General features: G+C 41.5%; 1 protein-coding gene across 24 annotated transcripts; it reads right to left on the bottom strand.

Moving 5' to 3' along the window:
* Positions 1–125: 125 nt before the first annotated feature.
* On the bottom strand, positions 126–22282 carry LOC120811151 (LIM domain only protein 7). 24 transcript variants are annotated; one of them, XM_078085444.1, is made up of 31 exons: positions 22158–22282; positions 21929–22031; positions 19022–19092; positions 18580–18649; positions 17540–17646; positions 16988–17018; positions 15716–15829; positions 15506–15629; positions 14665–14800; positions 12040–12099; positions 11214–11364; positions 10773–10918; positions 10375–10558; positions 10105–10272; positions 9667–9945; positions 8355–8690; positions 7321–7435; positions 6668–6829; positions 6372–6547; positions 6198–6261; positions 6036–6095; positions 4815–4840; positions 4574–4681; positions 4364–4453; positions 3333–3517; positions 3046–3090; positions 2738–2790; positions 2491–2662; positions 2208–2378; positions 918–1010; positions 126–710 (listed from the first exon to the last, which is right to left on the bottom strand). In XM_078085444.1, the coding sequence occupies exons 2-30, from the start codon at positions 21995–21997 to the stop codon at positions 941–943; spliced, it is 3543 nt and encodes a 1180-aa protein (XP_077941570.1). In that variant the 5' UTR covers positions 21998–22031; positions 22158–22282; the 3' UTR covers positions 126–710; positions 918–940. The 24 variants fall into 24 exon arrangements, with proteins under 24 accessions (XP_077941570.1, XP_040022278.2, XP_040022287.2 ...); XM_040166344.2 differs by having other exon boundaries at positions 22134–22274; XM_040166353.2 differs by having other exon boundaries at positions 126–683; positions 22134–22274.
* Positions 22283–27325: the final 5043 nt, after the last annotated feature.

Genomic DNA, 27325 nt, shown 5'->3' with positions numbered 1-27325 from the left:
GCTCAAATAATTTTGGCATAATTAACAGACGTTTGTACCTGCGGTAAGATTCTGAATGATGTTTTTACCATGAGACCAAGGATGCCACCATGTGGTACACAAAGAAACGAATAGACTTCCTCAGATCATAGTTAATGCACTTTATTTACTAAAAAGGTTTCAGATCCCTAATTCCACATAAGCACATGCATTAGATACCACTGATTTGCCCCAAAGTGCACTTAGTGAGATTACAGGACAAAACAAAGGGCTTCAGTGAAAATTTTAATATGAGCCTCCACACATGAGTTACATCCACATAAAATCTTTAATGTACTATTGGAGTAATATCAAATATGACAAAAGCAAAAAGGACAAATGACAAAACTATCAAAACAAAAGCATTCATAAACACCAATTATTGCTTTAATAACTTTATTGTATATATTAAACCTACATATTCTTGGTATACATATATTAGCAAAAAAAAGAAAGCTCACATAAGTACCATATTAACCATAATTTAGTAAATGTCTACTTTGCATGTGGATCCACAGATTTAATATTTTATCACATCAGAGAGACAGTTACTGTTTAAGACAAAAAGGCGCAGCTTGGATGATGTTGTCACTGGGGTTTGTAGTGTATCCAACAGGAGCTGCCAGTGATGCGGCTGCTCACTCCATGATGTGTAGTACAGCATGCTGGTCACATGGAGGGGACACCAGAGGCTAAAATGTTAATAAGCTTGATTAATAATAGTTGCATTTACTCTTGACAAGCAAATCCAATTCCTGCACTACTGTCCAGCACGGGTAGAGCATATTTCATCAAAGCACATTTTTAGGATGCATTCCCGTGTTTCAGCTCAGGGAAAAGGTGCCATAAAAGAACAATTGCACTGATTCAGAAAGAACATTATGAACACAAACACTCACCCTTGGGCTGCAAACAGCAGGGTTCACAGTGGGGCTTCTGGTTTCATGAACTCCAGTCGGAGTTCCTCTGAGATATTGGTGGCAGCCCACACGCTGAGGGGAGGACGGAGAAGTGAGGAAAAAAAACGTTTGAGAAATCTTGCTGACCTTTGTGTCTAAATAATTGCACTGGATTGTGGGCCACTCGAGCAAAGAAAAACTAAGCTTCATTTCCAGTTTCAGGCGCATACTATATATAGTATATAAATACTACAAGGGTGTTATGAGAGTCATCAGCTCATATGGACATTTAGAAGTGGCTTTTACATGTACATGCTAATGAACATCGGTTGACTAACAGGGTTCTCCGCTAGAGATTTTCACAATGAGCATCTAAAAGAAAGCAGGAGAGCAGGTTGGCTCCTCCCACAAAACCACATGCAGAAAACTAGAGACCAACAGAAAAAACTCACAGGACTACGACAGACATGCGGCCCAACACAGATTGGGGAACACTGAATTTGAAGTAAGGAAAAGGCGTGAAATGCTCCTGCCAAGTTCCAACGAATGCCAATTAAGCGGATCTGATTGTAACTACTGATATATGATTCCTGCTGACATTTCAAAAAGGTAGTCACATTGCTCAGTCTACACCAGCTGGCGTTTACACCAATGCAGACCCAGAGGCCGCAACGAGACATTGTAGTTAAAAAGAACCTCATGTGTAAAGTTTTATTTATATGAATGAATTAGTTTAATGTATTTACAGTTTTTTGGGAATTTCAGAGACAGCATCTAGTGGTTATTAGAGGAAATGCACTTTGAAATCTGTTTATTAAATACATTGAAGTCACATCCTTTATTTACGGCTCCATTTCACTTTTTGCCACGGTGAAATATTTGTAAATAATAAGAAGATTTTTTACTTTTCTGCGTTATTTGGAATTCTGCGGCTTCCCCTCAAGTATATTTCCACAAAATGTACTTTCCAAGTAAAAAGAGCTTAACAGGTGGAGACACCGTTTTTTAGTCGGTTCATTAAAGGTCACAAAACAACGGTAACTCTGACCCGCAGCGTGTACCAAAACACTACTTCCAAATATTGGAGCTCCTCTGACTGCACCTTAACCTGGTCATGACCTCTCCTGTGGAAACAGGTGAGGTGGAAGCAGAGAATAAGTGTCTCTATGACCATGGCTGCCCCGATACCCAGGACGCACACACCATCCTGGGCCGGCACATAACAATGTGAGGCATGAAAATGAATAACACAGAAAATAACGAGAGCAAGGCTCTAAATGAAGTGCGTACCCGTCAAATTCATTTCTGTGGGATAACATTGTTCCAGTGCTGTAGCGGGAGGAGGCGTTCCTAGTCGGAGCGCGGTAACCTGCAGCGGCAGAGTGTGGCCGAGGGCAGCTGAACGTGGCGGTTGAGAGAGTGGACAGACGCAAGGCATCCAGGTCGTCCAGAGACTCGTACCTGCAGAGAAGCAACACAGTTCACAAAATGGTAGAAAAAGAGGGAAAAGTCAGTGTGGTAATGCTAGAAATAAAACATCTAACAAGTTGCTGTGGAGCCCAAATACACGCACCTCTTCATAGGCACCCCAACATAGATCGGCTCCTTGTAGAAGCTGCTGCTGCGCTGACGTATCCAGCTGTTATCAGTCAGAAGCTGAGTTCTTTTCTTCATCTCCTCCAGTATCTGCTTCCTGTCCTTCTCAGCGTTAGACACAGACGGCCCTCTCTTCTTCCTCTCATCACCTGAATCGGCCAAAGCGTGGCGAGTTAGCCCGGTAACGTCTTATCATCTAGAGACAGGACAGAGGGTAGACTAACCGATTCCTGGCTTGTAGGGGCCGGCTAATGCTGGGGTGGACCAGGACTTTGCCCTGTGAGAAGAAAGAATTACAACTCTAATAAAATATTTATTCATTTTGAATTGGGCTTTCAGCATCAAGCTGGGTGTGTGCCGATTTTAGTTTCAATGTGGTAGTAAAATAAAAAAAGGTAGTAATTAAAAGATACCCACAAAATCACAAAGCCACTTTGTGTCATTAATTAGCACCGAACCAGACAGATATAGTATAGACTAGACATCCATGTCAGAAGCTAAATATCAGGAATATTGTATAGCTAGACCAGACCTGTGTGCAGGAGACAGCTGAGCAAAGCCACAGGAGTCCTCAGCCCTGAAGTACAGCATGAGAAGCGTTAAGGCCCAGCAGAAGCAGGAGGAAACGGCAGATTCAGCAAACGCAGCAATGCAGAAGAGATCACAAAAAAATATGTTAAAAGAATTTCTAAATCAAAATTCTCAAACATTCATTCAATAGTCAGCACACACGCATATCACCGTTTCACTCAGCGAGGAAGGAAAATAGCTGACAATGTTGGGGAGGAAAAAAAAAAAAAAAAAGAAAAAGTGATTTACCAGGCGTGTTCTGAATTCTTGTCATGCCGCTCTCCTTGTGCATTACTTTGAGGCTTCGATCCTGCTTCGTGCGGCTCATCTCGGGCAGGGCTCTGCTCCTTTCTGGTTTTGTTTGTCAATCCATTCACATAGATCTGGGAGCTGGCAGGGCGCTCACCACCACCAGTCATCTCAAAGGAGGTCTGCTTCAAATGCAACAAAAGAAACGACATTCTATAGAAAATGTAAAGCAATGGTATTTAAACGTGAGCCCAGGGGCTCTAAAATGAATCCTGCGACATTAAAGAAAAAGATTTTAAAGGAAAGCAGAGAACATAAACAGGTTTAGCAGGTTGTACAGTGTTACTGTCAACACACATTTTAGCTGTACAATATTTAGGGAAACTTGAAATCAGCGAATCTTAATTATCCTGCAGAGAACACCGTAGCACAGGAAAAAAAACAGCAAATATTTTTTTATTTACGCATGTAGCCTTCTACTCTGAGACAGTCAGACTGTTTAAGAGAAGCTGCCGTTAACGCTCCAAAGTTGCAATACATCTTGGCAAGGGACAATGGCAGAGTACATTTTTCAGAGGAGTCACTTGACTTAAAGACATCTGAACACTTCTATTTCAGCACATTGGGCTCCCTAAACAGTCTTCTAGTTACACAAATTGAGCTTGACTGGAAAGCTGAGATTCTTTCAGCTTAATCGAGCCCACTGACATTCATGTGTGAAGATCTTAGTCCCCATAGAAGACATTTCACATAGGGAGACCTTTTTTTAAAAAACTTTGCATCTGTGTAAAAACTGACCTGTAGTTACCTTTGGGATTTTAAAGTTACACGATACTGTGAGTATCCCAAACAAGATTATCAATAAGGGGGGGTTCTGTCTCCAGTTATTGTTGCCGGTTACACATACGAGGTGCAAGCTTTATCCACTGCGACTTTGTTGATGAACATATGGTATAACTATGGTATATCGTAGGGTCACTGAGTTATAGCTAAAACTGTTGGAAAATGCTCAGAGGACCACTCCGCATTACCCCCGTATTCCTGCATAACTCCTGCTTTGCATCTTGTTGTGCCCTTTGCCACTCCAATTCAAGCCTCTCCTGATCCCGCTGATATTGCGCCTGCATTAAAAAAAAAAAAAAGATGGCATAAAAATATTTGCATGTTGAGTTACATGTAATATAAGGCTACAAAAGTCTTTGCTTCGTAGTTCTGTTTCTAATGAAAATAAAATGAATGACCTGTAGGAGGCGCTCCTGGTCTTCTTGCCACTTCTCTTGACGCCTTCGATCCTCCTCACGGTCCCACGACCAGCTGGAGGAGGAGGGGCTGAGGGATGGCACTTTGAGCTGGTGATACACAAACAGACGGTGGGCTCCAACACGATCATAGTGCAGCGCACACCAACTCTTGAGACACACATACAACTTATTTTTGAACATACATCCAAACATCCTTTGATCAAGTGGCGTGGTAACTTACATCGGATATCGCCGATTCTGAACCTCCTGCATGGACAAATGAAGGGTCAGTAGAGAGAACGCGATATAGTAGCTTTTAAGTTTGGTATAATGCCATTAAGGCCACAAAAACACCAAACGGGCTGGGGACACATTAGAAGACTGAGAATCCAGAGCATTTTGAAAAAGGCACTTGGATCATATGATGGATTATTTATTTTTGCAGCGTCCTCCTACGTTGCACAATGTTGCAAAGTGCACCATGTCTTCCCGCCCGCGGCAGCAGCCAGAGAGCATCCAGACATGAACTGCAGACTACACGATCTCCAAATCTGGAGGTTAGCAGGAAAGTTTACAGTTAAGAGTCAAGTGTGCAGCAGTTCTGGATGCTTTTAGTGGCTACACAATAATATTCCCTGTCAATCAAAATACAACTATTGTTTTTCTCTGAGTAAAGCTTTGCCTAAAGGACCGGGTGAAAAATGTAGTGAGTAACGAGAGTCGTGGGAGGTCTTGGATCTCAACTGATCTTTGGTCAGGTCGAGATCTGCTAAGGTGTCCCCACCCTAGATACTGCATACAGCTACTTAAAAGCAGCTGAGCAGGAGATTTAAGCATGCCATAGTAAAACATAGAACACATATTCACGGCAACACAAAGGTGCTCAAATGTTGAGATTTCAAAACAACTAGCATGTTGCTTAATGTTAACCACATGCCGAGCAAGCATTTACCACACAAGTAAACCCATGAGCTGAATCCTGCCGCGTTAGCAGAGTGAAGCAAGTATTGTGGGACACACACACACACACACAATCAGATTCATCAACAACCACAAAGGAGAGCATCACAAATCACTCATTGTGCAGAAGACCAAGCAGTAAATGAAGCATCTGTTGCAGATTGCAGTTGTATGTTATTAACATGATCAATGCAGTCTGCTCTGAAAATTGCACCAGAGTAGCATTTTTCCGCCCCAGTTTGCAAAAGCAATTAAGAACATAAACGTTTATTTAAACTTCTACATCTTGAATACTTTAACTTGACTAATTCACTTTAAAAAAAAAAAAAAAAAAAAGGGGTTTTAGTTTTAAGCGTACTAAGCTAAAAGGACTAAGCTAATATGGTTGTACTAAAGTAGAAGTGCAGCCTACAATTTGTTTTCGCTTATTAAAAACATTTAACCAAGCAAAGCAACAGTCACCAAAGCGGCTATACAAGGTTAAGCGGAAACCAGTTTTTACCTTTAAGTTTGAAAAACTCCGCCCTCTTTTTCTGATTTTTACTACCAATATTATTACAATCTATATGAAGGACAAATAACATCAGCTTACATTGTGTACAGGGAGTTATTCTCAAAGATGTTTGTCACGTTACTGCCATAGCAAACTTTATTGCCTTATTACCTTTACTTCTGGCTGTCTTGTGGTTGTCAGCAAGCTCCCCATGCATGACTTTACCGTGTGCAACCTGGGCAGGTGAAAGAACACCAAGATTCACCCATTGAGCACCGCTTGTCAGAAGTAGTGTGCATCTTTTTGAACTGAAGTGATAAAATAACTGGCTTAAACATTGCTCACGTTGTCCGCCTGCCCATTCAATTTGGACATTTTCCTGACAGTGGTTTCTGTAGCGGCACAACTGTTGGCATGGTGATCGGAGCCACCTATCACAACCGGCGCGGCGGCAGTCAGATTGAGGGTCATTCTGCTCTGTCCTGGCTGGTTGGGAGTAATCCCTTCACTGGTGCTCCAATCTAATGGGAACAACCAGCCATCAAAACTAAGGCCACACCTTTTGTGACCACTGGTCAAAAAGGTTAAATTAGGAGAAATAACCAGGGTGGCACAAGACCATCTTTGGCTCATTATCTTACCCTTGTTGCCATAGCGCCGAACGTCCATGGTCAGATTGCCGGTTCGCAGGGAAGACGTCATTTCATCCTTCCACTGTTTGCAGTTCATGAGTGCCGCCGCAACTCCATTAACCGCCACGATCTCATCGTCCACACACAGCTGGCAAAGCTCCGCTGGACTGCCTGAGGAGGGAAGGACAGGCGGTCAGGGATGTGAATGAAGCTTGGTATTAAAATAATCTCTGAAGCTGGTACAGAGATGTAGTATTAAAGAAAGGTTGCTGTTCCAAGTTGAAAAGTAGGCCAGTAAGCCGTAGAGGGTAAGTGACACCTCTCTCACTGCTATTCAAATATTCATGGTCTGGTTACAATTTGTAGTTTTATGCATGTAAAGCAAATGCACAACAAAAAAGCATCACCATATAAATGTGCCACTGTTCATGAAAGTCACTAAGCCAAATTCTATAAAAAATAAGTTTCAGCTCTTTTCCACGAGGAGCCGCTTATTTTAGCTCTTAAACTGACAATTTGTGTTTTAAAAAGAGGATTGTGTGTTTGCCGTCTGCTCTTAAAACGTTTTACAATACAAGGTATAATGAGTCACTTTGACAGATTAAACATGACTGTCAGTGAACCAAAATTTCAGCAATCCACAAATATAGCAAGATTCTTACCAGGTTGGACGTATTTGACTCTTGCGCCTGTGGAGCCCCAGTGAGTCTGGATACCAAAGTCTGGTACACTGTTCGGTTTAAGAGTAAGGCTTACTCTCATGTCACTGTGATCCACCTGACACACACACACACACAAAAAAAGGTGACACCCTGTGATCCAATGTCCTGTGCTTCCTGGGGGAAACTAGATCCACACAGTAAGATACACACCGAGGGACCAGGTTATTCTGTGAAATACTGCGCAATCATGGCATCCCTGCAACAAATGCCGTCTATTCAAATTCTTTTGTCGTTAGTTATGTAGATGCATTTCTACATAAATGCTTGTGCAGCATTGTATCGAAAGGCTTTTCTTTAAAGTGTATTTACTTAAAATCAGGCAGGCAGAATAGAATCACCTGCAACATGAAGTTATAGTTTCCTTCAGGCATTTAAGGGATTATATTATTTAACGGCCCTGTACACCCACGCATACACGTGTTTTCACTTACACTGCTGACTCACCTGTGTGGGTGAGGAAGACATTAAGAATATAAATGTTTGCTCCATGTCTATAAACCACATTGTTATCCAAGTTTGAATTGTAATTCAAATGTTTTAGTTTAGGCTACGAGCTGCTTATTATATAAAGAGAGAAAAAGCAGCAATCAGAAATTACAACATTTAAATGTTTTTTCCCTCTGCATAGCTGAGATCCAGACACCTCAGGAAGTGAGAACAGCTGTTTATTAAACCACAATAAATATAATCAGCCGACTGATCCCAGCTTCCAAGTTGAAAATTGAGCAAAGTGATTATTTTTCCATCCATTTGCCCGGTTCTTCTAATCTTACTTTGGCTAATTGAATTTGTCTATTGATTAACAGGCCTTGTCACAGACTGATAATTGAAATTGATTTGATAATCCTATTAAAAAAAAAGATTGTAATTTGATAAATACAAAAATAAATCCTAAAAAACAAAAACATTTAACCAAGTTCTATCAATATATACCCAATAAAAAAAGCTGTATGCCGAAAAATAATCTGGCATACCTTTGTGTGGTCATTGCTGGCATTAGAAGGACGGGTCAAGCCTTTGGTGGCGCGGCTCTGCGGGTTGGTGTACGGCCGAGGAGCCAGCTTGGTTTGGGAGTAGGGCTGAGAGTTGTAGGCGTCGGTCTTGCTGGAGAGAGTGGCACCTTTCACCTCCCCTGTCTGCGCCGTGCCACTCTGCTTCGCCTGGTTAGCTTCCTTCGGTCTGATGGAGGCCGGGTGCTGACCTTTCAGATGGGCGGTCGCATTCTGCCTTTTGAGGGAAGACTTTGCGGTTGGAGAAAAGGTCTCCTCTTTCTCACTTTTTAAAAGCCGACCCTCGCTGTTGTTGTCTACCTGGAGATTAACAAAAACAAGACGTGCTCACAAAGACAGAACAGATGGATTTGATCGCCACATTCACTCCGCAGCATTTGGCATGTGACTGTGCCAACAGACAGCTGGAACTGATCGTCTACAACCAAACAGCACTGTGCGAAAATAGAAATGTGGAATCTTGTAGGGAGCTGACACCGTTCACAATGGTGCTCCAGTGTTTCCATTATTAATAAGGAGAGAGATCAACAGAAGCTTACTCACATACAAGCACATCCACACACACCCTCCCTCAACACATGAAATGCGCTCATTACGTTAACTAGTTTAGACCTTCTTGGCTGACTAAACAAGTCCCTGTGCACCCTCCTGAGCACAAACCTTTTATCAAGACGGGATTATAACCGTCCTGACTGCTAAATAAAAATTTGATCAGTCCAAAATCTTTGACACACTAATTTTAATTTTCAGAGAGGCCAAGCATTTCTTGTATTATCCCAGAACCATATTCTCACACACACACATTTTGAGTGTCTTAATTTCAAAACGAGACAATTTTATTGATTAACAAATTCAAAATCAAGCCAATTCAGGTGATCTTTTCATTGTAAAGATGACCATGGGAATTGTTTATTTGGAGTTCCCAAAGAGTGGAGTTATCCCACTAATTTAAATACTGTTTAAATGGAGCTCAACAGTCAGTGAGAATATGAAGCAATATTTTGATAAAGAAATGAAAGTTGCAAATGTGCCGACTGAACTAGTCAAAGACCAATTGCATTGATAACCCTCATTTGAGTAATGTATGATCAAAAGCACAGTGACCAGCTGCGTTATTTAATTCATGGAAATTAATTTTAGAATAGTTGTCTTTGTTGACAACATAAAAATGTAGAATACACAAATACAGAAAGAAACAAACATGATAAAACCCCGTGGAGACCATTTGATTAAACAGATTCATCCAAAGAGCAACAGTTACAACCAATGAACTCACGCTGCATCGTCTCTGCAGTGAGGACACACTGGACTGCCTGGTACCAAAGGGTCTGGGTGCCATTGTAGAAGAGAGACGAGATGAGCCCTCGGACCGCCGGTAGCCACGAGGAAGGCTGGCCGAGCCGGACCACGATCCTGTTCTGGACAAGTACTTGTAGACGCCTGCGACCGGCTGGCCTGCGGCTTGCTGCACGGCGGGCGCCATAGAGGTCTTCTGGCATTCTGTCTGGGACGCGTGTTTCTCCAGGGCCGAGTCCTCCAGCTCAGCAACACCTGCCTGATAAACATTGGGCCGCAATGGTGAAATCACGGAATGGAGGATCACGTTGAATCCACATGGATTCAGCAGGATCCTTGGTGGTTTTGAGGTATCGTTTAGCTGTGAAGTTGGGTTCAGAGTAACAATTTGGTTGGTAAAAACATTTTTCGGCTGTACCATCTGTGTCGTGGGCTGGAGGGGAGCTGGGCTGCACTGCGCCTTGACTTGGGTCTGGGAGCTGAAAGGAAAGTCTAGAGAAGGGGTGGTAACTCTTGCTCCGTCTGAAGCCAGGGAGGCAGAGTAGGTCTTCCCATCAGCGGCAGGCATAGCTCCAAATGGGGATCCCTAAAGGATAAATAATGGCAATGCAAAATAAATTAAAAAAAAGACATTCAGGGACATTGATGGAGGTCAGGCAGGCACAACAGATCATGGCTTTTAACGTACCGAAGCGCGGACTGAGTTGTAGGTGCCAAGTGGAGACCTGGAGCTGAAAGGTGCCTCTGTGGAGTCGCTGCAGGCCAGCAGAGCCCGAGTATGTGGCCGGAGATTACAGCTCGATGACTTTGATGGCGGAGAGGTGGAGTAAGGACGAGGGGAAGCGTGATGCCTGCGTGGGGACTGCTGGTCTCTGGGGATTTGTCACGGGAGGAAGGAGGAGCAGATGTAATAAAAAGGAAGCAGAGAGATGTGGGGGGGGATGTGTCATATTACATGAATTTACTGTGCCGTACTCAGTTATCAAGAGAGGTCAGCAGCTACAGAAAGAGTTTCAATAAATTGTGGGTAGCAACAGTGTTTGGAAGCTTCAACTTAAGATTTCCACATTTGTTGCACGAGCGTACCTTGGCAGTCCGCCTTGTGCTTCTTTCTTTTCAAATCTATTCATGGCACCAATGGCCATCTGGTTAATCACTTGGTCCCATTCTTGCGATTTCTTGCGGAGGTCAGACTTTGTGCTCCTGCGACGGTTCTTCCACTTCATCAAGTCCTGAAACGAAATGCACAACTCAAACACCTTTGCTTATATTCAGAAAACTTCAATGTAATGTTGAAAATTGTTTTAAAACCATTTTTCTTCCATCTTATCAGACCTTCAAAAATATTTTGTTGAGATTGGGATTTATTTTACTTAAGATATACTAGCAGTCATATAGTAATGATAACTCTTGCTCCACTCATTCTTATCACACATCTTCCCAAGCAGAAAAAGTTGCTACATTAATATCACAGCATAATATACAATACTAACTTTTTCATTATTAAAGAGGCTTTTCTAGACTTACATCATGCCACTGAGCTTCACTGTCCTTGGCAGCAACGCTACACTTCCGTTTGGTTTCCAGGCCGCACTCGTGGTCCAAATCATAAATGGTGGTCCCACCAGGAACTTTACGCACAGGGTACACCATCGGAATATCACTGAGGGATTTGCTCCTGGTTCAGACGGGCAAAGAGGCAGGAAATGGGAATAAATTACAGATCTACAGAGCAAACACGGAAGCAGCACCATGTAGCAGAAAGATGATGAATAGTAGTGTTGCAGCGCACACAAACGTTACTTTCCCCCACGTGCTTCATGTCAGCTCGAAGCCAAAACAGTACATTGAACATCACAAGGCAGAACGTCGCACTATTAACAGCTGCAGCACGACATTCTGCATCCAAACAACAAAATCCTTAGCAAAGTGCGAGCAGGAGAGTCATGCAAGTCAAGTAAGGCAGCAGTATGAAGTGCAACAGATGTTGCCGTCAGGAGAACACAACAGCAACCAGTAATAGCACTGCTGCGGGCAACAGAGGGTGTCAGGTGACATTCGAGTACATCACAGAAGCATTTAGCAGGTGTATCAAAACAGTGACATGATTTAAATGGGGAGGAACCAAAACTGATTACAAGTCATCCTGTAGTTTGTCATAAATTCTACCGCCATGAAAACTAATAGGAGTTATCCCAGGTGCTTCGTCTTTATGAAAAGGCAGAGTATGTTTGCAGCATAAATGAGGCCGGCAGGGCAAGTTGAAAACAAACAAAGGCACTCCGAGCAAGCGGCAACAAAGCAATTAGTCAGAAGGGTCTCAGACGCCTTTGTGCAAAACTGAGGAACTCACCAAATCCAGCCAGGGTTGACCTGGACTGGTCTCTCAGGTCTGACCTGGATTTGATAAGTTCTACAGAACCAAAGAAAAAAGACACACAGACTAATGACTTTAAATCAAAACGCAACTATCTAAATATAAAAAAAGGCACCTACCTGGTTTGACAAAGTAACAAACAGCATGATTTTAAACAATGAAGGCTAGGAATGACGAGGGCCTGAGCGTCACTAAACACATAAGAGGCATTCTATACATATATTTCGGAAATATTGGACAGACACAAAAACACATGCCTTCATGCATTCCGTACCAGAGCTGCAATACAAAACGAAGTAGATCTTGGCAAAACAAATGCGCAATATTTTAGTTTATTGATACACTTCATTTGTCCAGACCACAGCCCCATTCACACAGAGTGAACTGGAACACACAAGAGGTGTGCTAAACGACAGGTCAAAGTATGTCAAGGCACGTGTCATCAGTCAAACTAATGAGTCACTAAAAAATGTCTCACATCAGCAAAGCGATGAATGCCAGCTCTTACATAGAACCTGTGAAAACAATCAGTAGCAGTGCAAATTCAAAGCAGGTTTAATTTCCATCATAACTTCATGGAATATCTCTGATAAACAGGGCAACATTTGCATGCCATAGTTAAGGAGTTTGCAGATGAATTCGGGATTTGCAAGTGCAGTAACCGGTTCGCTTTGACACTTTGCTACATGACGAGAAAAGAGAACAAATCCAGTGTTGTAGAGCAGCTTTCATTTGCTGTTGCTCTTTAGGACAGTCGTGTTCAGGCTTGGCAGAAAGCTTCTTCGAGGTTTCGATGCTCTCCAGATGTAGTAGAGATATTCTGCTCAGCAGCAGATGTCTCAAGCCAGGAAATTACGTCTAATACTTCCGAGGAGGAACCAGATGCTTTATGGCTACAGTTAAAGATACAGAAGATGAGAAACATTAACAGAAATTCACAGAAATTACATGAATGCAAAATGTAAAAATGTTGGGTCATTTTAACTTATTTTTAGAAACTAAAAAAGCAAAGTAATGCTAGCTATTCTCATGTGCCTAGTTAAGCTACTGCAGTAGTCAATATGGATTTAGCAACTTTCTCTAAACTATAGACAAAAACAATGATCGACAGAAGACACCTGATCACATGCAGCCATGACGGACAGTAGGTTATTTTAGCGCCACACACTTAACTTTGATAGATTTCACTGAGAGGTACAGTCAATATCACTCCAGCCATGCAACATTTTTTGCTTCTTTAAAAGTAAATGCGCTAAAGCAATGCAAGTTACACAAAACTGCAACTTTGACTTGTATTAGTAAATTAAGTATTTATGAATCTTAAAGCAGTCGCACCGGATAGAGCAGTAAAATCAGCAAACAGTAAAATCAGCCAACAGACCTTAAGCCTTGCATTTTACGATACCAGGGTCTTTTACGAGATCCGAGGTAGATGGTGCGCACGCGAGTATCCTCTTCAGGTGTCCAATATCGGGGTAAAAAGCAGTCATAGTTTGGGTTGTTGGATGTCTGATGAAGGGTCTGCTGCATTCGCCGGAAATACAAGTCATCGAGGACGGGGTCGGCGTCAGTATAATCATCCTCAGAGTCGTCCTCGCATGGAGCTCTCAGGAAAAGCTCTTCATCAATGGCACACTCTGAAGGACTCTCATTGTGGCGAGGTTGTGTGGGGAAAGGATTGTCTTCAATGCTGCAGCAAAGAGCGGGATACGCACGTCTATGTCGCATCACTTTAGATAAAGAAGTATCACAGAAATGTTCGCGGAGCCGCTCCAAAATGTTAAGGGTGGAATCGTGGCTGATGATTAATGCATGAAGGCAAATTCACTGTTTTTAGTTGAGAATGTTCGGATCCAAGCAGCGGATTGGCAGGTAAAATGGTTGAGAATTAAAAGTGACGACATCAAGCTCACAAATGTAATGAGAATCACGTAACTTCTCCCATAAATCACGACCCTACAAAAAGGTTCTCAAAGGTCCACTTATCGTGTTGATAAATAGAACATGGACGGACCTCTGGAGACAAGTGCTAAAAACAAAAGCAAAGCCATAACTGAGTGTAGACTGAGAAAGTGGTTGTAGTGTCATTTAGAATGAAAGGCGTAATAATACAAGAGATAAATACCGTATTAAAAAATGAGAATAAAAGTGAGCCAGTCTGCTTGTGACTTCTATGTTCATGAACGCACGTCTCTCCACATCATCAATTTGAGCTTCGTGTGAAGATAAAAAGTGAATTTAAAAAGTAAGATGAGTGCTCAACTGATTGGAAAACCTTGAAATTTGATGAGTTAAAAAGGAACAATTCATGTCATTATACTATTGATGGATAATATTGAACCCAGTTCTCTCATCACACAATATTTCCTTGAATAACAGTTTCACAAATAATGCTTTCAGTTGGATTTGGAAATGAAAATGATCCTCTGGTATGTTCCACATTTAGTAAATAAGTGCCAACTTTTATAATAAATAAACATTCAAACATGAATAAAAAAAATAAATAAATCGTAAACCGCTGGGAACTACAGGGAAAGGTTGGCGATTGACAAGTTGGTTAGTGGCGGTCAGTGCACTCAGTAGCAGACACGTTCTCAGTACCTGGATAGTGGGCTTCCCATCTCCTCCCGTCCTTGTTTTCTCCGTGGAGGCAGCGGAGGGATAAAACCGTTTCCTTTGTTTTGCTTGGTTGTCTCCATCTTGAACACCTGCTCAGCTTCAGCGTCGCTTCCACAGCCTTGAGACCGCACAAACATGTGGGAAATGAGAAAAGAGTTAGAATACAAATCTGGAGAACGACGAGTTGACCTACAAGCTAAAATCGACTAAAAAGTAAACCAACTAGGCCAAGAACGCATGAAAGAGTGTGTCCCTTAGCACGTACGCGGGAGACTGAGTCTTAACATAGCAAAGTATTTCACCGTCATCACACAAACTTTTATCAGCATGGTGTGGAACTTGTCACAATCTATCAATGACGTAAATGGAGATCAAGCCCAGCAGAGAGAAAACCAATTACACATTGTGAAAGATCAGAATGTTGTTGATCAAACTTAAATTTGGTCGATCAAAAAGAGGAACGTGAGGAACACATGAAACCCTAAACTTGCAATTCATGAATTGTGAAAAATGCATCTATTTTTTAGCAGACTGACGCACGTAGGCCTCTTCTCACAAATATTTGGATTGATGTGATGTCTTCGCCTGCAGCAAAGTTGCATCAGCAGTTCTTTCTTTTTCTGGCAAAAATAAAAATGAAGGAACTCATAATGCATCAAAACAAAATGGATGCGAAAGGAAAAGTATGTCACTTATAGCCCAAGTGTTTGATTACGGAGCAATTTCAAAGATTCATGAACAGTAACTATTTTACAGTCAAACAAAAAGGCAGTCAGGCTTCAGGTCAGGCGGTGTGGAGGGCAGAAGCTGTGGACGGATGTACCTTCACTGTTTGGGCGGGTTCGAAAATCTCGAGAGTCAATGTTGTCCACAGACTTGGCCCATCCGTAGCTCGGTCTCAGGCCGCGACATTCCTCCCTCTCTGGATACCAGCCCTCATCTAGCGCCTAGATTTAGAATGCGGAGTTGCAGTCAAAAAAAGAAAAAGTGAAAAAGGACTACACCCGCGTTAAAGGCTAGAAGAGCAGTTCACTTTTGACAAGGCCAATCCCAAGAGCCCTTCGAAGGCCTTGAAGTTCAGCTGAGGGCCAGTGTAGAATGAGTCCAAGTGAGCCTTGCGACCCAACCAGTAGATCGTGACGAGAACCTGAGAGAGTAAACAACAATGTCACCAAACACACACACACACACACACACAACTCCTTTCCCCCTACCTGCTAAAACGTTTGGGTTTTCTATAAATACATTTCCTCAATTCAATTCCTCGCCAACTAAAAAGTTAAAAAAGCGCACACGTAACTGTGTACATTTCGGCAGTTAAGGATTCAGGCGAGTGAAAGCTTCCACTGCTGTAGAAAGTATTGTATTAGATCCTTCTCCATAAGAGCTCAAACACTCCAAAAGAGTTGACAGTCAGACAATCCTGACACCATTAATAAGGACAGCCAGTGATGTCCTGTGAGGATAGAGACCTCTTCACTGACATGAAAACCCTTTGGATACAACTCGTTCTCATTTGCCTTGAGGCGACGGGTACCATTTTAACAGATGGCCTTTTTTTCCACGGCAGAGCATCAGCCTTTGCTGCAAAGACAACCATCAACAACACTACATGTCAAAATGTCTCTGTATTTTAACAAAGTCGTCAAAGATTGAGAAGTTACATGGTGGACCGTGAGATTTGAATCAATCCACATTCACAGTGCTGAAGAATACGGGGATGAAATACCTCTATGGATTCCCTGTAGCCGCTACCTCACCGGCACTCAGTGTTAAACCAACTTAACAGTTACTTCATGTTTCAGCACAAATGATGAAGTCAAATAACAACTTCAGGCAAAGCAGAATAATTACACAGCACATATAAAGGTTAATCCACTGCTAATGGTGTTAATTGCCACATGTGATTTTTCTTCAAGTAAATCTGTGTTTTGTCTAAAGGTGCAACATTAATTAACAATGCATCAGTGCTGTACGTGAAATCAGTGTAAAGAAACTTAAATTGTTTAGTGCACCTAGTTGGAGAGCTGCACAAAAACTGGATTTCAGTAGTGCAAATTGACCCTAATTGGTGAATTCAAAGAAAATTCTACAACCGTTTCAAAGAAAGTGCTCTGACAAACATCCTCATTACTGTATCCATGTTGTCAGCTATTGTGCAATTCAAATGAAGCTTCACAAACAAGGTCATACACTTTGAAACATGTAAAATACCAGCCGTGCACACAAGCGTGTACACGTAATTAACAGCAAAGATACAGAATAAGAAAATGTTTACGTGAGCATACATTCCAATCAAACTTACATTTTTGAGTCTTCGGTCACTTTCATCTTGCCTAAAATAAAAATAAAAAAAGATAAACAAGTATCTATGCAGAAGAGTGACACCCGTTTTGATACAATTTAAAATCTACTGCATACTGCAGTTAACAAATGAGGTATTTGGATAGCGGGGGTGTGGGGGAGGGAGATCTACACTGGCCTTTTAAGCCTTCTCATTTGCAAGCTACTTATCAGAACGTACAGATGGAGACGGGCTATCAACGCGTACAAAGCAGCAGCTTGTCATCGGGCACAGCTCATACCTTCTAAAAAATGCAAAGCAGCAGAGTGTCTCGGACTATAAGCTTCTTCCAACACAGGCATTACAGTTAAAACCACCTCAGTGTGGCATGCGCTGAACAATGTGCAGCAAATACAAAACACATCGGAATCGAGCAATGATATTTGTCAAGTTAGTTGACCTTTGGAAGTAGAAATGAGGGCATCTCTGTGCTGGCATGAGCTTCAGAAGCTTTAGGCAGATGCACACAGTCACTTAACCTGACAAGACATGGCTTGTGTGAGACATCTTTACCTGAGTGTTGCACGGGTGGACAGGTCCTGCAGGTCTCCTGGATGAAACAGCTGGGACACATTCAGTCCCACTTTCCCACAGGCTTTCAGGAATACATTTACGTTATCCTGGAGATTAAAACGAGGCAGCAAAATGAGTGCAGGTAGCAAACTGGGGAGTCAGAAGAGCTTGTGAATGCCGTTTGAAGTAACGTCAGGAGAGCTGGGGGAAAATCCAACACCAACAGTACGCTGCCTGATCGGATATCTATAAGCACAGCAAAAAAAAAACCTTTCTAGTTTAACTCAAAACCACAACTAGTTTTAAATGTAACATTAAAAAGGATTCAATGAAAGCTGGGCAGAGCATCATTTATCTTAATAGCAGTTTCAACTTCTTATTTATTTCATACATTTAAAAATAAATTCTAAAATCTAAAACCCTGGTTTAATTCATTTTTTAGTCTTTTACATACTACAATCTTTATATTATAGTAAAGACAATTCGGTATAATCAGCAGTAATCAAAACCATCACTGTCGTGCGTTAGGGGGTCAAAGTAACTGCACATTCTCTGCTGCATCTGCACCAGACACCCTCCTTCAGTCCAGCTTCCAACGTTGTGCTGTCTATTTATTGGGAGGTTGAAATGTGTCGATGCCTTATTCCCTTTGCTTTGGGCAGTTTGGGCAATTAAATTTGCCAACAAAAAACCCAGCCTGGAGCCTAAATAAAAATTTGTATTCATGCCATATACAAAAATAAAACAGTCCTGAATATATATATATTATATATATATATATATATATATATATATATATATATATATATATATATATATTCAGCAGTTCAGTCGTCAAACTGAAATACAGTTTCAGGATCATTCAGACAGAGGCACCACCGTCTCTCATAGCATTGAACAGGAAACCACAAAATGCGTCAATTTCCTGGCTGGCACGAGTCTTTTAAATGTTTTTTGTACCTTCCTGAGAGTGAGCCGCCTGCGCCACACCACAAAGCTACCTGTCACTTAAACACGTCAATGTAAATTCATAAACTCACGAGGCCAGCGATGGGAGTAGAAAGCCTGTTGACTCTCTTAATAATGCCAGGTTTCAGACAGTTGATCAAGCTAGAAGAAGCACAAATAGGACATTTAGAACATTATGGTTTGATGCCCCACATATTTGGAAACAATTTATAGTGGTATTATCAGGGTGTTCCTTTGCAGCTACAAGTTGATTTTACTTACAGGAAACTACTCCACAGGAAGTGATATAAAATAAGAAAGTTGGTGTAGAAAAAAAGAAATCTCATCTGATAACATGTAATTCATTCATTCATTCCATATGCGTTTTGGTAATGTTTACGTCCACTTAAAAGCAGGTTCCGAGACCGCGAGCCACATCGAAGAGCAACTATACTTCCCTAAGCATTTAGCTTGAATTTAATTCCCTGAAAGTAAAAGGTGACATTGCAAAAAGGTTTGTGCATCGTTACTCACTCGCAAAGCAGGACTCCATTCTCCAGTGCGGCACGGAAGTCGTTGGAGCCAAATGATTTTCCGGTCACATCCTAAAAAAAAAAGAAGAAAAAAAAAGGAAATATTTAGAATTTGATGACTGCATTTGTACTTGGCCACAGAATGCAAACAGAATGCTATGAGTTTATACTAAACAAATACTGGTAGTGGCGCAGAGTAACAGTCAAAGCTTCTCATTAAATGTGAAGGTGTCCAAACTTTTGACTGGCAGGTAACAACAAACGTAAGCCCCAAAACGAAAAAGAATGTCATTGAATATGGGTAAATAATTGTCATTAACTATTTAGGGCATCATTAACAAAACGTTGAAAAGAAAATATAATCATTATCAGCTTGTTTTCCCATGTCCTAAATTATGATCAGCATCATTTATCAAGTATCACTGAAACGGCCTCCATAATTGGCTTCAAAAATGTATTTGGTGTCAACACTAGAAATAATGAACATAGTACAAACACATGAAAACAATGGAAGTTAACAAACCAAATTAGGTTGTTAAGTTAAGTGCAGTGAGGTCTCTAAGGTGTTAAAACTATTTTAATTAAAGTGTTTGGGTCAACTGTTGACGAGTGACTTGGTCCTTTATGCACAACACTTTTCTGTGGCTGTTAGGGGGACAAAAAAGAAACTGTGGCAAGAATTAGGAAAACAAAGTCCTGGTTGGAGTTAATTAAAGTCATTCTTCAGCCCTCTGTGAAAACACTCCCATGTTGTAGTTCTCAACGGTAAAATGAAGTAAATTAAATTAAGTGAGCTGGATACTGTTAACACTCAGCAGGGAAAACCTGCCGACTACGGCACAAAAGCTAGGCGCTGTAATCAAAACTATCTGAACAGCATAACATCGGGCCATGCTTACATATACATACATGGACATTCTCACCAAAAACATCAAATATGTTTCGCATCAAAACAAAGGCGGCATCTAAACTGATTTTACAGAGTAGAAGCAAGCACACTGCAATGTGGGCTTTGTAATGAGGACATAAAAATTGGGCTATTACGGTTCAGCTCCGTAACTAACAGAGCCCCAAAATGCTATTCTTCTCACTAATTAGTCCCCCCGGGAATCCACCGTCACAACTCATTTTCAGTGGTAGGCACCGGGAACGGAATCAGACAAACAACGCAGTGCCCGGTTAACGGCATCGCGCACTATCACCAGGTGGAGATGGACTCTGTTCTACGGCACCAGAACTTTAACGGCCATTTTTCATGGATTGCAGCCATATATAAGTAAGTTGCAAACTTGAAATTGGACAAAAAAAAAGCAAGGGACGGCAATTATCTCAATTGGGATGAAAATGCAGCATCATTACGAAATCCACGCATTCCAGTTCAAAGACTTCGATTGATAGGCCTTCAGGCACTGATCAGTCCATACATGTGTAACTATTTTGTTAACTGTATAGTCATTTTTGAATGTGAACAACATTTGTTAGTTCCAGCCTCTCAAATGTGTCAAATCGTGACGCAGATCTCTTTGGATTCTGGACCGTGGAGCAGATAAGACATGAAGATGTCCCCTTGGACTGTAAACAAATCTGCATTTTCCCCACTGTGTTGTATGTTATAGAGAGAAATATTAATTGAGCAAATGGTAGATGAACCCATAAAGAAAATAATTGTTGCAGAGCTGTAGATATATTTAAAAAAAGGGAGCATTGCACTACATTTGCAGGTCGAGATGAATCCCCCTGGTTAGGTAGTGTCAGCAACGTTCTGCTCCTTTTACAGCAAGATGAAATGGACTGTTTACATTATGTAGAAGAGGCCAATCCATTCGATTTCCTCTCAAATCCAGTAGGGATTGAGCAAACATTTACCGGTAATGGCCGCCGGCACCCGGCTAAAGATGAACAACAACAATTGCTGACCACCTGAATGCATGGAAGCTTATTATCCTCCAATCGGTTACACTGAATATTGGTGCCAACGCGTTCCTGATGTTTGGCATGTGGGAGAATTTGTGGAACCATTTGCCATAGCATGCTTGGCTTCCTTCACAAAAACACACACACACACACACCTCATCACTGCTCACCCATCCAGCCTTCCAGTCGCCAGTGCAGGAAAACCAGGTTAAATTGGCACGGGCTTCATGCCAAGAACGCACAAGACAGAATTCTCCTAATGAGCCACTCGGACACAATTGACATTAATGGTTCCATTTGGAGTTGGTGGAAATTCTGTGCCCGGAGCCTACAAGTTGTATTTATTGGTTAGGACTTGAGGATTACAATTTCAACAATGTTGTTGGCAGCAGCAGCCTTTAACAACCTAGAAAAAGGCTTTGCCATAAAAACAACATTCTCCACGATGTGTTCATGGAGATCACCGCATCTCAGCTGACAAACATTACTTTGGGGTATTTGTGGTTTATTTGTTAAGGACAGACAAAATATCAATAGACAAAGTCAAAAACAGCTTTTGGATGGAAGTATCAGTGTGTTTATAAGCAGAGGTTAATTTGCATCAGACGTCCCTAGAAGAGCTTTTATGACACCATGAGATGGAGATAGTGAGTGAAGAACAAACCTCCTCACAGTGCAAGGCCTTTCTCTTAAACATTAACGTTACCGGCCTATATGGCTTCAATGCAATGTGCATTTCCCTCTGCGGGCCTGTGAGTGCTACAGTAAAAAAAAAAAAAAAAAAAAAAAAAGTCTGTCAGGAGTCTTTTCGCGCAATATTTCTCATTTAAACTTAAATAAGTCCGTGAACTTAAAATCTATTGTGGGTGACAATAGATTTTCAGGGGTCAAGTGACTCATTGGTCAAACTTTTCCCGGTTGACCTGCGCACAGGTGAGCTAAAAAAGGAACACAAAAGAAAAGAGAAGGCGGCGGATGGAGGTGCAGCGCGTACCTGGATCCAGCGTTGCGCCTCGCCGAAGGCCTCTTCACAGCTCACGCTGGTCTGCTGGCGCCACTCCATCGTCTCCCAGCCGGACAGGCAAAACGGCACGACTCTGACGAAAAGACAACACAGCTCGGGCTTGGTGACAAAAGGTCAATACATGCTAATTGTCTTTTTTTTTAATTTACAAACAAAACGCCGCGTGTTTAATCACCTCGCGCCGCGCGTAGCTGCTCACCGGTGGAGGCTCTTCGCTAATTGACAGCCGGGTTACCGGTGCGCACTTCTGCACCCGACTCTCCCCCCATCACTCACAGCTGTTCGCCTATTGGCTGGAGTGAAGAGGAAAGGTCTCCGCCCACTTCTGAACTACTGAGCAAAGTTTTGGATCTGAAGTGAAACACAGAGAGGAAGATCAGAAGCTGAAATCCTCCCATTAAAAACGGATTATTTTGTAATCTAACAAGAAGGTAGATAGCCCTGTTTACACATGACAAACCTGCCTGTTTCAATTCGAAATTCAGCATCTTCCATTAAAAAAAAGAATCAACCTTTCTTGTGGTTGATTCATACCACTGACATCACAGGTACAATTTGCGAAATGTTAGAAGCCTCATGTGTACTCACCCACTACCTTCAGAGGATGACGAGCATTTAAATGGCAGACGTGTGAAAGAGAAAATTGTCTACACAGGCTGTGTACAGACACAAACAATCTGCTTCTGTCTCTTCTTCCTCTCTTTACCCACATCCTTTGTCTTTTGCTGCAGAAAGAGCAGCAGCCTGATAATGTCTGCAGAATATGACAGTGTGCTTCAAGGGTAGGTGTCTCCACTCGCTTGCCTTTATGTGTTGAAGTGATAAAAGATGGCCTGTGACAATTTAATTTCCACACACCATAGGTCACTGCGTATGTCTATGAATAGAAAACAGGTTTCCTTTTGTATTCTTTTTTACACAATTGAAATTGTGGCATAACAAGAATCTGGTGTGTGAGCCTCATCTTGTATTAAAGCACGTGCTCGCTCCGATCCAATATCCTGCCAAATGCCCAAAGAGGTGTTCTATGTGGGGAACAAGGTCGGTGACGGAATCCAAATATTTAAAAGTAAAATGAGGTGCAGAGGTGTAGGACACTGTAGAAAAGGTAATTGCCTGCCTATTAAGAGCACAAAGAACATTATGTGAATCAATGATCACAGACTTTCAATTTATTATTAGGCGGGGAAATTAAAATAACTTTCCTTCCCCCATCTGGTAGTATTGTTACTCTGGTAGTATTGTTGCTCTGGTAGTATTTTTACTCTAACAGAAAAGTGGGAATTAAGTTATTTTATCTTTAAATTCTGAACCTTCTCACTTTTGTAAGTATCAAGACTTGTGAGGTCCTCAATGTTCTGACATCGTGTTGAAGCGGTTTTCCAGTTCTGTTCAAAACAAACATCTTTTAAAAAAAAGCATGCCTGGACACTCTTTAACCTTTTGCAAAAACAACAGGTAGACGGACAGAAGGTCCATTTTTCACCAAATAGCTTTGCTTTGTTTTTGCACATCTGAGTTCACGGTGCTATCGAAGTGCAAACAGCTCTGTTCAACCTTTACGAAGTGCTTGGTATTTGCTCGATTTATCTTGGCTTGTTAGATCTCCTGGTATATTCATGTCCATATCCTCACGCGGGGGCTCGACCGCAGCTCAGTCTTTTGTGTCAGCAATGTGCTCCCTCCAAGCTGAAGGAAACAGCACTCCACCACCGTGGCACATGTGATACTAATTGATCTTGAAAGTGACGAGTGGGACACTTGAGAAAACAGATTGATGCTCATCATCTTTATTACAAGGACAAGGGTTTGTTGCACAAACTGATCTGCTGCTTATTAAATGAGAAGCGAGATTAGTCAGTATCAAGCTCATAGACTACAAGGATGCAAACAATATCACGTACCGTGACGATTCATTTAAATTTGGTGCATAATTTCATCTGATGTGGGTTTATTATGTTTGGCATATCTTTTCAAGAAAACAGGTGGATGTATAGACAGATGTTTAGGTTGATATACACGTAAGTAGATGGTGGACAGAGATACTACATTGAGAGATAGCTAGATTGATAGATTGCTAGATGGACGGATAGATTTTTGCAGGGCCTTGCTTTTAGCCTTACATTTACTATGCGCAGTGGCAGCCGTCAAAGATTGCTTTATCTTTATCTTAGAGAAGGAACCAGTATAACAACGAGAAGGAACTGCATAAAGGGGGGGGGGGGTGTAACAGAAAACAAGACAGAGAGGAAATGCATTTCTTTTCATTTTTCATGAGTTTTCCGCTGAGTACATCTTCTTATTAGAGCTAAGGAAATCATCTGTTGCATTTATTCATGACTACCAGTAGGTGTAGCTGTAATTCTGCATGTTCATGCATCACTTGGAGCGGGCAGCGTGGGGCTTCTGATGGTTTGGTATTGAGTTTGGAGACTAGGGATGGCAGACAGAGTGAAATGGACAGTGACGACAATCTGATTTGCCTTCACATGAAGCAGTAGTTTCCCATATTTCCCATACTTCCCATTTGCGTGTTCCCCCGAGTCCAGTGTGAGAAGAGTTATGTGATGCTACTTAGAATACACAGTTTTCAATTACACTCACTATCATAACTGTCATCAACAGCAGCAACATCAGCAGCGAATCTCCTTTCCATTAATTTCCAGAGGGAATTTGAATGGAAAACAAATAACTTTGGACTAAAACTCTTATAACAATAAATGCAGACGCATATAGAATATTTTTAAACACACAGTATTGGTAGTCAAAAAATGTCTACAAATACCTACAAAATACGTGTGTACTACAACGTAATAAATATGGTTTCCTAGTTTTCCCAATGTGATGGGGATCATCTATCAGCAACTGTTAATTCACCACCACATGTATATTCCAGAATTTTGGACGGAAAACTAAAACACGGTATGTTAACAATACAGAATATTGAACCTTCAGCCTCACGCCAACCTCCTTCTCTGTGGCATCAAACTGTCTGTCTGCGCAGCCAAAGTGCTTATTGCATTGGCCATTTCACACAATGAGTGAAACCTATGGAGTATGAATGTTATATTTGGTGCAGAATCTGCATTAGTGAATCAATGGGGTGATGATTCTCCAATATAAAATCAATAGCTGGAGGGTTTGCCTATAGTGTTCCTCTGAAGAGAGGAGGGCTAACTATAGTGTCCCCCTATAGTCCCCACTATAGACGTAAATATAGTCATTGGTTTGTGCATTTTATCCAGATAATCGCGTGAAAAAACAAACATTTCCATATTAGTTCACCTATTTATTTATTTTTAAACCCTACAGGAATCTGCACGCTCCCTTTACTGGCTCCTGTGTGCTTCAGAAAGAAAAATAATAATTGTAAGGTTACACTATTATACTTTACTATGGTATTCAAATGCAAGACGGTTGTTTTCTTTATTTGTGCTGGAGAACAGAGCAGCAAACAGCTAAAATGTTGTGATCTTGTCATTAGGGATCATGATTCTGTACTAATGGGTAAATTAGGGCTTTAAGTGGACAAAAAAAAAAGGTGAAAATTGAAACCATCTACCGTAGCAACCATTTGGGCTCATGGATGTTATGACCTGCTGTCCTGCTGTTATGCTTTTACGGATAATATATCAAATCAACACAACAGGTTTAAATTGGCTACTCATGTTCCTGGGGACTTAGAGCCAGCATGCCACCAGTACCTTACCAACGATGCGATTACCAACTTGGACAAAGGATCCAGTATGTTACGGGCAGTTGGATCGTAAAACGAAAAAAAAATGAAAAGGGGAAAAAACACAACAAAAACAATTTTCCTAATTGTCCCTTTAGCAAGAGCCTTAGAGCTCAGGTTTGTGGTTCAGTCTCACCTCAACCCGCCTCCGCTCCCCAGTGTCTTGTGTGTGTGGTCCAAGGTATGAAACATTATCACAACAGGATGCTGGCTGGGAAAACAGTGAGAGTGCTTCCTCTGCAGTCCCAGTCACCTGGGAGGTTCTTCATTATTGCATTTTAATGTAACTTTTGATTCTGAGCAGAGAAAGGGAGGGCGGGGGGGCATCAGCCGTGTGGGGGGGGGAAACAAAGCTGATTGTGGTTTGCCTTTCTGATTGCCTTCAGAGTTTGTTGTATTATTCAAATGTAAGGATTAGCACTGTATCGTGCATGCAGGGAGCTGACACTGTAAGGGGTTGATGGGGGAGTTAGAGTTAACGATTAATATTCATCCCGTTAACAATGATGACAAGGTAGTATGTGTAACTTTTCAGGCAGCTTCCATCCAGACAATTAAAAAAATATGAAGTAAAAGCCTAATTAGGCATTGCGAGCCGTTAAGTGGCCACGTGGGAGTGCACACTATTAGCTTCCAAATTGCTGCATCTGAAGGTGGACTGGCGGGTATTCACATCTTCTGGTCAAATAGCAAATTCAACTTTCTATTACAATCTCTGGTCAGAACACAAAGTGGCATCGAACAGCACGCCCTCTGCTGCCCGTTTAAATCAGGTATTTGAGCGCAGGAACAATTCAATGGTCTGTTGGGAGGCGTTTTCTTTGGAAGAAAACAAGTCTTTGAGTCTTTCAACATGCAACAAGATTCTTCAAAGAAACAACCCCCTTCCACCCCCACCCTCCAGCTTTAATAGGTAAAGACTCAAACTCTTGCTGCAGTCTACTTCTCTGTGATGTTTCACAACAAAAACATTTGATTGTGATCTGTTTGCACGCTCAAGGTGCTACTCTGCCGGTGCATTTCCAAGGTAATACGTTTTAAATCCTGTTATTTTGCTGCAATTCTATTGGAGATATTGTGGGTCTGACAGAGATAAAGGTTGCCTATAAGGTTTAGTGCAATGTTTTTTACAGGCACATATTGTCAGCTGCTAGGGGCTGCATTTCTCTCCTTATTTTGTGTTCCTTCTTTCTTTGTTATTTCAAATGTTGTATTAATCATTGATCATTCTTAAGTCCATTGTAAACATATAAGTCGTCTTGACCTTTAACTGTCACACGGCTTTTACCTTCATTGGTAAAGTTTAGACTAGTCCTGTGTATGAATTATAATAAGCTTAACATGTCCACGCTATCAGAAAAAAAATCAGTAAAAAATAAACCTAACCCAGTCCAACTTTTTGCTTCTATTAGTTAGCGTGTACCAGCCTGCAAAAATTGAACCACCTTTGCAATAGTAGTAGAAATTTGCTTGATGAGCTGTTCTAAGGGAACATTTAGGCTTTAAAATATAAGACAGTGCCTTTGTTTTTTTCCAAGCTATCATACCACCGCTTGTAAAATCCCCTTTAAACCACCATCTGAGTGGCCAGATGCACTAGTGCTTTGACTTGATCACTTCATGTTGTGTGT

Source organism: Gasterosteus aculeatus, chromosome 12, assembly GCF_964276395.1.
Source record: "Gasterosteus aculeatus chromosome 12, fGasAcu3.hap1.1, whole genome shotgun sequence".
In the NCBI taxonomy this organism is placed as follows: Eukaryota; Metazoa; Chordata; class Actinopteri; order Perciformes; family Gasterosteidae; genus Gasterosteus; species Gasterosteus aculeatus.
Note: the sequence above shows the minus strand (reverse complement) of the source record. Positions and strands in the feature narration are given on the sequence as shown.

Bases quoted from the DNA above. Each gene is read 5' to 3' on its own strand.
- LOC120811151 (XM_078085444.1), bottom strand. From the start codon at position 21,997: ATGGAGTGGCGCCAGCAGACCAGCGTGAGCTGTGAAGAGGCCTTCGGC. The intron at 10,273-10,374 runs GTACGTTAAAAG...TTTATCCTTTAG, and splicing joins ACAACTCAGTCCGCGCTTCG to GGATCCCCATTTGGAGCTAT. The intron at 9,946-10,104 runs GTACAGCCGAAA...AATGTTTATCAG, and splicing joins TCCAGCCCACGACACAGATG to GCAGGTGTTGCTGAGCTGGA.